The sequence below is a fragment of the Amblyomma americanum genome, chromosome 11, assembly GCF_052857255.1.
Source record: "Amblyomma americanum isolate KBUSLIRL-KWMA chromosome 11, ASM5285725v1, whole genome shotgun sequence".
NCBI classification, from domain to species: Eukaryota; Metazoa; Arthropoda; class Arachnida; order Ixodida; family Ixodidae; genus Amblyomma; species Amblyomma americanum.
This window is the reverse complement of record NC_135507.1, coordinates 13,908,789-13,922,643: the sequence shown is the minus strand read 5'-3', so window position 1 is coordinate 13,922,643 and position 13,855 is coordinate 13,908,789. Positions and strand designations below refer to the sequence as shown.

At 44.4% G+C, this 13,855-nt stretch overlaps 1 protein-coding gene across 1 annotated transcript in view; it reads left to right on the top strand.

Moving 5' to 3' along the window:
- The window catches only part of LOC144110925 (uncharacterized), a 38,767-nt gene that overhangs the window by 5,396 nt on the left and 19,516 nt on the right, over positions 1 to 13,855 (top strand). Inside the window, exons 4-6 of the mRNA XM_077643993.1 lie at positions 3,677 to 3,772; positions 7,206 to 7,391; positions 9,204 to 9,571. Coding sequence (XP_077500119.1) covers positions 3,677 to 3,772; positions 7,206 to 7,391; positions 9,204 to 9,571 — 650 coding nt within the window. The remainder of the gene's footprint in view (positions 1 to 3,676; positions 3,773 to 7,205; positions 7,392 to 9,203; positions 9,572 to 13,855) is intronic.

Below are 13,855 nucleotides of genomic sequence, written 5' to 3'. Positions count from 1 at the left end.
CAGGCGCGCACCAGTAAATTTCAACACTCTTTAAATAATGGGTCTTATGCTGTTTTAGTTAATGTGTTTTTATACCGTTTCAGCCCTGTTTTTTGTCACTGTATTTTCTTTTTTCTTTTAATTTTTTGTGACAACGGGAGCCCATATACAGCTTCACCCTGCTTTTGCATTTTGGTATCATTGTTTTTTGGTAGTTTTTTCGAATGTTGTTCCTTCACCGTTGTTGATCATGACATCCTTTAGGTGGTTTAGGCGGCACGTGTCTTTCAGTGTTTTCCATTGATGTTTTTTCAGGGTTTTTATCTAGAGTATCAGTGATTTTAGATGGCACATGTAGTAGGACGTTTTGACATCTTCTGAGTCACATGTTAAAAATTTTTGTATAAAAGTCGCTTATTTTTCCAATAAAGCTCAGTTGAAAGTCAGCGCTGTGTTTCGTTCCCTTTTCTGTCCGTCCGTGTTTCGTGTGCGCTGCAAACACCTACAGCTGATGCGGATCATGAGAGGGAAATAACTAGAAGGATAGGAATCGGGTGGAGCGCATACGGCAGGTTCTCTCAGATAATGAATGCAAGCTTACCAACATCCCTCAGGAGAAAAGTATACAACAGCTGCATCTTACCGGTGCTCACCTAGCGAGCAGAAACGTGGAGGCTAACGAAAAGGGTTCACCTCAAGTTAAGGACAACGCAGCGAGCTATGGAAAGAAAAGTGACAGGTGTAACGTTGAGACCAGAAGCGGGCAGAGTGGGTGAGGGAACAAACGCGTGTTAATGACATCCTAGTCGAAATCAAGAGCAAGAAATGGGCTTGGGCAGGACATGTACTGTGAAGGCAAGAGAACCACTGGTCCTTAAGGGTAACGAAGTGAATTCCAAGAGAATGCAAGCATAGCAGGGGGCAGCAGGAAGCTAGATGGTAAAGGACAGGGTGGAGAGACATTGGAGAGGCATTTTGCCTGCAGTGGGCATAGTCAGGCTGACGATGATGGTGCTATTACAGAAATTAGTACGAAGGGCTTTTGACGAAGATTTACAACAGAAAAGGATGTTTATAGTGGAGGACATATGCTAACAAAATGAATTTTTTTAATTAGCTAGATTGGTCCATAGGTGCTGAATAAGCAGATCCTAAAGATTCCTGGGTGCCCTTTGGTCTGCAGAGGCTCTTTAATGGGAAAGCATTTCTCTTACTGCTGCCGATTATATGTTGCTGCGTGTTCGTTTCTTTATGTCTTTGTCGTTTCTAAGTTGTGTTCTCGCTCTGATTTCTGTTTTACCACATCCGTAGACTTGGGTCTTGTTGTTATAGCGTCTAGTAAGCATACCAAAGTATTAATCAATTAATCAAATTATTTTGTTTATCAAATAGCTAATTCAGTAGCTAAGTAATTCATGATATCAATTAAGTAACAGTTGAATGCGTAAACTAATTCACTAACTGAACAAATATTAATTTGGAAAAAGAAAAATTACGAAGTCATTCATTTTGGCTACTTAATTGTTGCAATTGAATTTTTATTTAAATAGTTTAGGAATGAACTAACTCACATTTTGATTAAATATGCGATTAAGTTGTGAACGTCTTGACTAACTGAACTGATTATTTCGTCCAATTAATTACCGTTCGATTGATCAATTTCGTGATTTAAGTATTCATTCGTAGTAATTACTTAATTACTTAACCAACTATCTCATTGCTGTATAACGGATGATTGACAGTTCGTGCAGACACGATCTGCCGACACGCTCTGTTAACAGGTCCTGTTCACGCCACTCATGACACAAATGCTCTCGCATCAAAATGATGCTGGTTGCCAGAAGATGCCCGATAGGAGATTACAAAACCTCGCTACGAGACGTATATGAATGACGAAACTGTTTCTAGAACGGAAATTGAAATCGCGTATTGCGTTAGAGGAACATTATTCCTTGAAATGAGTTGAGGCCAGATTCACTGGCGATATGCGACGTAAGCTAGTCCAGTCTGCTCTGACGTTGTAATGAATTATCGCGCTAGAAAAAGATGGCGGAGCATGTCTTATATTTTGGTTTGGTTTATGAGGGTTTAACGTCCCAAAGCGACTCAGGCTATGAGGGACGCCGTAGCGAAGGGCTCCGGAAATTTCGACCACCTGGTGTTCTTTAACATGCTCTGACATCACACAGTACACGGGCCTCTAGAATTTTGCCTCCATCGAAATGCGCCGCGGCCGGGATCGAACCCGCGTCTTTCGGGCCAGCAGCCGAGCGCCATAACCACTCTGCCACCGTGGCCGCCTCTTATATTTTATAATATCGATTACTAAGATTACAAAACACAACACGTGCGCATTGATTAGAGGTAAAGAAACTATGCATGATGACAAGAAAAAAAACAGGAACCAGAAAGTAAAAGGGGTATTTAAACTTAGGGCAAAATGCACGCCTGGTCTTTACACTGTGAGGTTCTCCAGTATGCCTTTTAAGAAAACTTTTAGCAATCATTCTTTACAAACTGTCGAACATCCTCTAGACAAATCAGCGTAGTTTACACCGAAAATGAGGTGGATTTACGTCGGAACGAACATCATTCATGTGTTGGAAAAGAAATTCCCGAGCGCCGCGGAATAAATTCAAAACCACATTGGTGCGAACCTAGTAGCTTGTTCGACTAACGCCTCGGAACATTCCGCCATCGTCGCGACGTTGACAGCGCTGCTTATGAGAACTATTTTGATTTATAAACTGCACTTGCTATATATCAGGTCCCCAGACTGACTGGCGTTGCATATACCACCCTGTTAGAAATATGTAAATCATCGAAATGATAGTATGTAGTATGTTGCGGTGCTTGAAGGAGTCTGGCAGTGAAGTTGTGAAAGCACAAATGTCGTTGCCTCACAGAATTCCTCAAAGAGCTTCGAAGAGAATAATTTGCTATGATCGTAATCGCTCAAACTTCATGGCTGCTACGATCATCATGCGCATTCACAAGCTCGGCGGCAGGAGGACTACACCGGGTAACGGGACCTTATGATTCGAAACCGGACAGAGGACGGTCCTGTATATACTTTAGAATTCCGGCGCGGCGCACTTGCCGGAAGTGCCGTCCCTTACCGGAACTTGTGTCTCGCGCTACCTACCGCTTGCAGCGCGAGGTACAAGCGACCGCCACCGCGAGCGAGCCACGTACATAACGCATAGTTCGAGTATTCTTTATTGCAACCGATTCGCGTACGAATTTACTAATTTTCTACAGACACCTCCATGCATCTTGGCAGGAACGGGCACCGGCACTGGTGGTGTTCATCCCGTCGCTTGGCCCCGTAATTTTGTGTGGTCATTTTTGTCAAAAGCAGGTCGGCTTACACGCGGTAATAAGCGTGGTTTGGTCTAACGTATTCAAAATTCCAACCATTCCAGCTGCCAGTGCAAAAACGCTTAATCGGCGTATTGGCATGTCCTCCATTTTGTTTATGTTTTGCATGCAATTGCAACGTGCAGGCCGGTTTGAGATTCTATTGTTGTGTGTAAGCGAGCGGGCTATAATGGGACAAGTGCACTATACATTGAACTTTAATTAACGTAGCACCTTTCAAGCATTGCTTTCAAGCATTTTAAAGCTGCTAGGGGCAGCTGAAAAGTAACGGTGAGACATCAAAACCTGTATTTATTTCTTCTCATTTTTTTGCCAGCGCAACCTCCAAAGCTTCGGAAATTAATGTACATGGACGAGAAAAAAAGTTGCATGATATTCATTGATGACCGCAACTCCACAGCGGAACCAGCACGTGAGTGCAGTTTTATCAAAACTTTTTTGTTGAATGTAAAGTATGCAAGTACAAATAACATAAATCTCATAAGCTTCTTGCTCAGACGTGTCACTCACTCTTTAGTACATGTTTCACATGGCAATTGCGGTGTAACAGGAGGTTCTTACGATCGCCGCTATGGTCGGCAGTGGAGCTGACGAACTCTCTTAAGGTTAGGGTAAATGCGACATAAATAACCTCGAAAGCAAATGGCTGGACAGCGTCCGTTGTACCGAAGTTGGTACAGCCCCGCACGCGGCATACGAAGGTCGCGGGCTGGGATTCCACCGGCGGGCATGTGGTTGTTTTAGAGCGAAAGCACTACTTCACAAGGTCAAACCGAGGCACCGAGTTTGTGTGAAGCTTGACCTTCAGGGTGAGCTTTGCCAAGTCACAAAAATAAAATAAATACTGTCACGCCTGGGGTTCGAAACCGCTGACGCGTGAACAGATCAGCTTCGCTGGCTACTGCACAAGAACACTATGCTATCGCCGCAGACGATAACGTCTCTTATTAAACTGCAACAGACTCTCGCGCTCTGCATAGCACATCGTAATTTTCATCAAATAATGCTGCTTTTGAACTAACATACAGGCACTAGCACTGTGGATTGCACATCATAGTCTGCATCAACTAATACTACTATCGAACTAGTATCGTCGTCAGACGTGCCGGCAACCAAGCAAGGCAAAACCATGAGCCGACCGTTGTAAACACATGATTTCGCACGTCTACTTATGTTTAACTAGGTTAAAACCTAACTACCTCTTTTTTTGTAGCTTCTAATCATTTATCTTTCAGGTAAAGAAGGTTAAGAATTTCTATTGATCAACGCAACAAACTAAAAATGAAAAAGAAAAATATTCCCGCATGCCTTCCTCGGTTTCATTGATTGTTCGCGTTCTTTTGTGCGCCGCGCCACGCTACTGTGACCTTCATAGGTCGGGAAATTTTCGAAAACTCAGGCAAAATACCACACATGCTTGAACCGATATATGCACATGAACGGAAGGTGTCCTAGAAACTTAAGAATACCACACACGCTGGAACCGATATATGCACATGGACTGAAGGTGTCCTAGAAATTAAAGATTAGCCACTGGCCTGAAACAACTTCAGTGCCGGCAGACTAGTCCGACACGTAACTCGTACGGGTGTAAGAAAAAATGCAAACAGCTTTTGAGAGCTTTAGACAAGCAACGGCCCAACAGTCAGGTTCCTAAAAAGTGTACACGATATAACAATACGGGCGATCAACCATGCTGGAATGCTCGGACAGAATTGAACCGTATTTACGAAAGAATTCAGAATACGTCGCACACCAAAAACACGTGGAATCTTTTCCGCGCCTGCTCGGCAAGAGGTGTTAGGTGATCCCCGCCATAGAGAAACGTGCCAGCACACAAGGTGTAAATGAATAATTGTCGCTTAAGTTCCCTGAAGAATGGAATGCAGCAACTGTTGAAGCAACATTGGTGCTTCAGTTTTCTGTGTCTGTGTCCTTTCTTTCACCACATACACAATGTGGTCACTGTCATTATGTCTTTATTGGAACACGCAGAATCTTGCACGGAGTATATCTTCAGTCAGTTCCTCTTCATGCGATTCTTCTAAATGTTCGTTCATGACGGTACCTCAGACAACGTCGGCACTTTTCAGGCAACCAGTTCCCACCTTCTTTTCTTGTCCTTTCTCGGTTGAGCACGAAAACGTCAGACCAAAGTCGTGGTCACATGCCCTTGTGACGTCATCGACCTCACTACCAATTCAGAGACATTTGCGACTAACCCAGGACGCGAAATTGCATGATGTGAAACGCCACGGTGGGCATGTGGCAATTGAGTTGAATATAACTGCTACTTGCCATGGTAGGCAGGTTCTGGTGACGTCACAAGATCACTTTAACTTGTAACATCATCGCCATTTTGACGAATAAGGAATTCATAGTGCTGTGGCACCACAGGAACACGGGAAATTCCTACACACGCCCAATTCTCAACCCTTTTCAATAAGGAATTTTTGTTGTTAACAGACGCGAGATCACATTACGTAAAGTATAATTTTCTCGCATTAAAACTTAGAGGGTGAGCGGACCCTGTACATACCAAAACATGTGAGTTACTGTACACAGACTACACGCGCCTCCTCAAAGAAAACAATAGCGACTTCAGCATTGCCGAAGTAAACATGAAATTAGTCCAAAAGAATGGAACGACGGCGTGTGCCTTTATGGTATCATATTTTCTTCAGGGCAATTTTATCGAAGCAGAAAAAAAAAACTGCAGTCTCACATCCACGGACATTATAATCCGGAATCCCGCTGACAAGAATGGAGAACATCACACGTTAGCATGATTTTAATACGAGGGAAGGCAGCCATGCTTAACAGCCTTAGACGAATAACCTTAAGCCATGTGCGACAAAATAATGAAACGGCTACCACTAAACTGGAAGAACACCTGGGGAACACGACACATTTTCTTTCTGAGCTGACAGAATACCGCATCAATATGTCCACAGAAGGACTCTTGCTGAGGGGATGTTTCTTCAAGCACTACATAGGTGCCGATAAATCTACGGCACCTCGTCACCAGGATAGAAAGATTCAGTGCGACTAGGTCGCGTCGTAGCGACTCTTAAGGTCTTACTGACTGGCTTCAGTGGTGAGGCGAGCAACCGACGTTCAGAGAGCTCTCGGGAGACGAATTAGTCTCGTAGAGACGCGGAGGAGCTCACAGGCGCAGAGGATGAGGCACCGAGAAGGATAGCGGGAGAACGCTCCGTATCCTTCACTGCAATGCGGTATTTTAATCACACGGGAGAAAATGAACTGCGCCCTAATTGCTGTGGTCCCGTTTGACCTACGTTGAAAGTGTATACCTTAAAGGGTGCGGTGGAATCGTTCTGTTAAACCGTTAGTCTCAAGGTGATAGCAAGAGTTTGTCTTGCGAATGATGGAAGGCACTGATAATATCGGCAGCCCACGATAATGTCCCAGGGGACGCAGGTATTCTGTGAATAAAATAAATAGACCATTGTCAAGAGGAGTGCTTGGCTACTGTGAATAAGCAGGAGATGAAGGCGCAACAGCGCAGCACGATGGCTTCTAGAAAGATGGTAGCAACTTCAGATGCTGAGCCAACAAGAAACGGGGTGATCTGTTCTTAACGGTTCAGATGGCCGACTGCGCTGTGTGTCCAAAGATTTCAGCCCATAGTGAGAGGAAGGGGACTTTATAAGTAGATGTCGATAACTGGGAACGGTGTGGCTGAGCAGGAAAAGGAGTGAAACTACAAAGGAATGAAGCAATAATTCCAACGTTGTACGCTTGCAGACTTTATCTAATTAGTAATTGAGGGGTTTACAGTGGTGTATTAAAAGCGTCACAACTTTCTTCTGTGGCTCTTTCAGGGTGCCAGCTTCTGCAACCGGCTAAATATGCTGATCAAAATGTGACGGCTGAATGCCAACAAGTTTATGACGACCACTGTCCCGGTCCAAGAAGAACGGTGTATTTTTCGTGGTGTCAAAATCTTACTGAGGTGTCCATAGAGGATTTCATGAGAATTCAGAGGACTACACCTGCACCTCAGGCGTGTTGAGTAAAAATAACAAGTGTTAAACTTGCGTGTTTTAGTTTCATATCAAAATAAAACCACTTTGCGCGGCTTCACCACACGCTCTTTGAGTGAATACTAATATTAATTCATCAAAATCTTTCGTGAGTAAGCTACCTCTCACGGAAGAGCTTATACAGGGGGGGACACGCGAAAAGAGCTGCACGCAGATTAGTTTTGAACTAAATTTTAAAAATTAAGCATTTCCAATGACGACCTTAGAACAAATCTGGTAGACAAGTTTTTCGCGGCCCTACACAGACTTCTGAGTGTGCGTCCTTGCCCCACCATCACCACATGGCTATATTTGGAGGATGTTATGCACCCTATCAAAAGCTCCTGGCACTGAGCTATGGTGAGAAAAGTCAATTAATTTTAATGTAGGTATCATTGCTTGACATGTATTGATGGCATATGCGATTTGCACAATCAGGCTGCATATTCCATTTCAGGCTGACCTAAGAATACGGTGATGAGGTTACAATTTTTTGCTAATATTGCGAATACAGTATTCTTGCGACTGCAGTTCCAATTCACTAGTTTCCCCAAAAAAGTGTTCATAAAGCTTTCGTAAACTCCAGTGGCATATTAAAGACTGTGTATGGTCGAGCTAGTTGGTGTAGATTTGAGAGCACGATTTGAGAACTGTGCACTGGCACTGCAAAAAGCCGTGTCTGGGGTCTGCCAAGAATTTACGAACTGCTACTGCTTGAAAATGAGGTGCATTATGCGTGGTGTAAAAAATTTTGCAAACATCTCCGCAGAGCTCTTCTTAGCAAGTGTGATACCTGAAGCCGTACCTACGATTCGATGTGGGAGAATAATAAAAATTCATTTGCACTTAAGTCTCCTTATGAGAGGAAATGCGGACGCCTTTCCCTGTACTCGCTTTCTCACTCATTTCTCTTTATATTTACTTCATTTTGTTTATTTTGTTCTTGTATCTTTATTTGTTTATTTTTATATTATACCTACATTATTATTATATTTTTATTATTATTTATTTTTGTTTTCTGTGCCTTCTCATTACAGTAAATAAATTTAAATTTTTATTTTGTTTCATAATTCTCTTTATTTTTAATTCATTATCTTTATTCTTCTCTTTTTCGTTTGATTGACAGGTGGAGGGGACACTTCTTGTAAAGGTTTCCTGCGGAAAGGTCTTGCGCGCACTCATGAGCCAATCAAGGCCGTAACAATGAATACTGATGCCTTAATAATGAGTTCATAGAGGGTGCACTTTTTACGTTCTGTGTCAACGCGCTTTTCTCTGATCCACAACATTTTTCCTACTTCGCTGCCGTATTTTCAGAACTATTACGACCTCCAGTTGCAGCCGGTTGTTGTTTACGCACGAAGTATCTCACGTATCGGTTTGGTGAAGCATGTTTATTTTGCTGGAGTGAAGAGCCCTTTCCAATGTCGCAAGAACATATTGTTCTTCATCTCACCATAGTCTGTTATCCACAGGCAAAAAGGGTAGTATAATACCGATATCAGTGTTCTATTGTATGTTATAGTCGGAAACGCAAGCGGCGTCTTCCCGTAGCGTGTTTTTTCCTTAGCGCCGAGTGATGTGATGAAAGTTAGTGTGACAAGTGCTACACTTCTGGCATTATCACCATCCGATCTGCTTCAATACCAGAGTGGACAAGCGTGTACTGTGCGATGTCAGTGCACGTTAAAGAAGCCCAGGTGGTCGAAATTTTCGGGGCCCTTCCGCGTCTGCTAGGGCATAACCCAGAGGCTCATCGCCAAGATGCGTACAGCACTCCCTGTTCTTTCGATGTAGGCGCTGAGGAGCATAACCACGAAAGCGACCAGAAGCCAACGTTCAAGAGCGACGCGCTCGTCGCGAACTGGCGCATGGTCGTCCAAGGCCTTTTCGGTGACATGACGTCTTTCCGTCTGTCAGCGGCCATCATGGACCGGCACCAGTATTTGCTCCGCTTGAGCGGAGAAGGTTCTCCCGACCTGGCCCTGATGCCGTACGCCTTCACATTCCCCTACTTCGACCAGGAAGCCGCGCGAGCCTTCAACTATGCCGGAGTGGCGGAGGGCCTCAGCAGGCTCTTTGTCGACGCCTATATCGGCGCAAGACGTGTCGGGAAAGTCGTCAGTGAGTTCTTCGCCTGCATGGAAAAGAGCATTCCCAACAAGGCGAGTGTTTGTTTTCAGGAAAGGAGCCGCCGCGGTGGCCGAGTGGTTATATGGCGCTTGGCTGCTGACCCGAAAGACGCGGTCTCGATCCCGGCCACGGTGGTCGAATTTCAATGACGGCGAAATTCTAAACGCCCGTGACTGTGCGATATTAGTGCACGTTAAAGAACCCTAGGTGGTCGAAATTTCCGGAGCCCTTCACTATGGCGTCTCCCATAGCCTGAGTCGCTTTGGGACGTTAAACCCCCATAAACCTAAACCTAAAAAAAAACACTTTCTACACATCTTTCAAAAATTCCCAGTCATGAGTACTTATAATCATACATACAGTTGCGAGCAAAATATGTTTTTTTTTAATTTTAACTTTCTTGCACGCAATAAACCTTGCGCTTGCTGAGCCTGCGCGGTGGCTGAATGGTTATGGCGCTCGGCTGGTAACTCGAAAGACGCGGGCTCGATCCCGGCCGCGGTGGTCGAATTTAGATGGAGGTTAAATTATAGAGGCCCGTGTGCAGCGCGATATCAGTGCACGTTAAAGAACCACAGGTGGTCTAAATTTCCGGAGCCTTTCGCTACGGCGTCCCTCACAGCCAGAGTCGCTTTGCGACGTTAAACACCCATAAATCTTGCGCTTGCACTTCACTGGAAGGCAATGTTAGACTTTTTACTCTGTACCACTCAAATCTGTCATCATATTTTGCCTCAGTTTGCTCCCACAGCAAATTTATCGAAGAAATCCTATCTTCATACTCATACTCCCATGCATATATATCCCTTCTTCCCAATGTATTTCGCAATAACTTTGATGTAATCACAGTGCGGTGTCAAGTAACGCTCCAAACTTCTTAACGCCCATTCTTACGGGTCCTTACATTTTCCTTCCTTCCCGTTCTAGGTATACTGCCGTCATTATTTTTTAAAAGCGATCTGCAACAGAATAACGTTTAATAACGCAACGCGCTTATCCTACAGATATCGCATTTAGTGCATAAATCACAGTGAGGTAATAAATAGACCATGAATAGGAACATTTGGCACGCAACGTAGCGCAGAGCTTTCTTTATCAAGAAATGTAATATTAACCAATTTATATCACGAGTCATACTTACGCTACAATGGCTACAATAATAAAGAACCTTCGGCATTAAAAGCTGTATATTATCAATTAGACACAAGGATTCTCGTATAGAATAGCCTAAAATGTTTCAAAGCGTTTTTTCAACAAGCACCTCGCATGTAATTTGTGTTTGCTTGATTTTAGAAGCGACCTCGGGCGAACGTCCGTAACAGGCTGTTTGCTTTTCATATTTCTTTAGCACTGAATAGCTGGCACTCCTTCACCGCCGCATGGGAATACTCGATCGAGTTCTGCGCAGCAGACGACAAAAGTGGCGGCTTGATTTAGGTAGGCTTACGAAATTAGCACAGCATTCAGCAGACATGAAATTATGAAAAAAAACGCGCTGAGAATGCGGCATGGTTTCCAAAGATAAGGTTTTATCCATACCGCTTCAAGGAAGCAAAACTTGCCGCATAGTGACAGTCATCCGACCTTTTTTAAGACGCAATCTAACAGCGGATTTACTTCAGTACCACATTAGGTTTACTTTGTTCCAGCAAATTTTTGCGGTGAAATATTGTCTGCTTTATTGCGGAATGTGCAGCCACATGCATCGCGAAAGGGTTGAAGCTAAACGATGGAGAAAAAAGGAACTGCTCAAACCCATGCGTGCAGTACTCCTGCAGTCGGGGAAACCTTACCGTCTTTTGGTAAGTTCGACGTTCTAAACTTGCGCACTACTACACTCGTAGTTAGGCGTTTATATTTATATGCAGCTGTATAGTTAGGCGTTTACATAGCATTTGTTCACGCAGTCAAGAATAATTTTCTTTAATTAGGCTAGTTATTGTACTCCGTGAATGACATGGCGTTACAAAACTTTGCTGATTTGGTCATAGGAAAGAAAAATATCATCACGTGGGACTATACGATGGCATTGCGCCCCCATGCGACTGTTACTCCACTGTCAATGTACGACGCCATACACAGATCTTGGCAAGTCCACACACGCCCGAGCGCAGGTGTCAAGTGCCGACCAGGGTGGATTCGACTGTCGCTGGCGCCAACGCGAGCTTTTTTCATCGCCAGCTGTGCGCCCATCAACACGTCACTTGGCCTTTGACGTCATACACCGCGCAAGGCAGTCGCATTTTTCCGGGCGGTCGACGCCAGCTTTTTGCTCTGATTAGGCCTCTATGCTATTACATAAAAGCATTGATGCAAAACAAGGTTACACCTCTGTCATGCACGTGCTCTAGTTCACACTATTTTTTTTTTTGCCAGCAGATAATGCTTGTGTTCTTGAAAGGAGCAGCACAGTAGACAGAGCTCGCACTGTAGAGGACTTTGTGCGCTAGGGCGAACTCTCGCAGATTTCGCCGCTTATTGTCGTTCTAAGTCGTTAACATTCTTCGCAGTCTACATGTGCGCAGTATAAAAATCTGGAAACCTGTACCTGCTTTCTGCGAATGAACACTTGGCCAAAACTTGCGTCCTCTATTATGTGGAGGCATCGCCCGCACACTAACGCAACGTTTACCAAATTTGCCAAAGCCTATTACCGGCAAATTTAAAGCGAGTTTCTGACTTCAGCTACCATAGTCAAAAGATGCTAGAAATCTTTGCTGGTGGGCGAAAACTTGAAATTGAAATCCTTGAAATAAATCAACATTTCTACAGAAAGACAGCCTTGAACAGAAAGGATGCTGCCGGTCAGAGTGTATTATTCTTCCTGTCCACATATTTTTCATCTTGTAGGTGCCGCCGCACGAAAAATGAGGGAAAAAACGCAAGCCTTATCCAGAGTGTTCCTCGAAGTGAAGAGTTTGAGAAGACAGCACTGTAGCAATCGAATAGTTGTATGAATTTTCTCTCACGTTCCAGCGACCAAAGTCGAGAATTAAAGGTCGCCTATGTTTTCTGCTAGTGACGGCCATCTATGTTCGCTTCCTTTTCTTGTAACACCTGGTTATATCCCATGAGGTACCACTATGTTCCATTATGTGTCTGAAGTGCGGAGCCAGAAAAAGCTCGCTACAAGGTGCACGAGATTTCATTACTGCTTCCTCCGCCGACAGAGGAGGCTGCAGGAACAACTTGTGCCATTCGCCTTGGTAAAGCGCAAGTTCTTCTGCACAGCAGAGAGAACTTAGTTCATAATGATCGGAAGCAGTGGAGTTGGAAAAGGCAGCAGTAAAGAAAACACCTGTGAAAAAAAAGCACGAGGAAAACACCATCTTGTCCATTGTTTTATGTGTGCCGTCTTTCGCGTTGTTAAACCAAAAAGAATGGCTGGCTGTTTAAAACTGCTAAGCATGAAAAATTGTGCGAAAGCACAGTTTTTTGCAGGTGGGCACCACCGGCACGTACCCGAAAGCGTGATTGAGGTGTCCGCTGACCCAGGGTGCCAGTAATGCGCATCTTCAACTTTGTCATCGACAGTGCCAATTTACGCGAAGTGCGCCGGCGGCCAATGCTCCAGTGCCGCGTTTCTGCAGCAATGTTGCCAACGCCAACGCGTATTCACAAGTGCTGTGTTTCTGCCACAGTGCGATCTACGCCAACGCGTGTAGCGCACATCTTTCTGTCACTACTGCCACATAGCTTAGAACGCATGCAATGCACAGCGCGAGAGTCTGTTGCAGTTAAACACTAGGCGTGATCGGCTGCGGCGAACGCCTAGTACTATCGCGCAGCGGTCAGCGACGCTGATCTGTTCGCACTGCCGCTGATTCGAATCCCAGTCGCGGATATTTATTCGATATATTTTTATTCATTTATTTCCCTTGGCACAAACTCACAAACGCCGCAAGCACGCAAACATGGTAAGATCGTGCTCAAGCTTTACTCATTGGAACAGGGCTTTCGCACACAAAAAGGACTCAAAATGTTTTACTGTCCAGAAATAGAATCCTGGTATAAGAACTTATCTGGGCATTTCGCTCTAAATGGTGTGAAGATGGAATCAGCACCGCAAGTGGCCACAACAAACGAGAGAGCTCTTCACGATACTAGCACGGGACTGTCATGTCTGAATCAAATCCCCGCGCAGGGCTACTACGGGAAAACATATTGGATCTCCGATTATTTCGACAACAATCTCACAGTTCAGCTGGCGAGCGGGCCACTTTTGAAGCGACAGTTGTTAGTATTACCCTAAAAACTGCAGTGATATAACTCGAGGAACGGATGTCCTCGTTCTGCCGAAGCCACAGAGTGTGCGC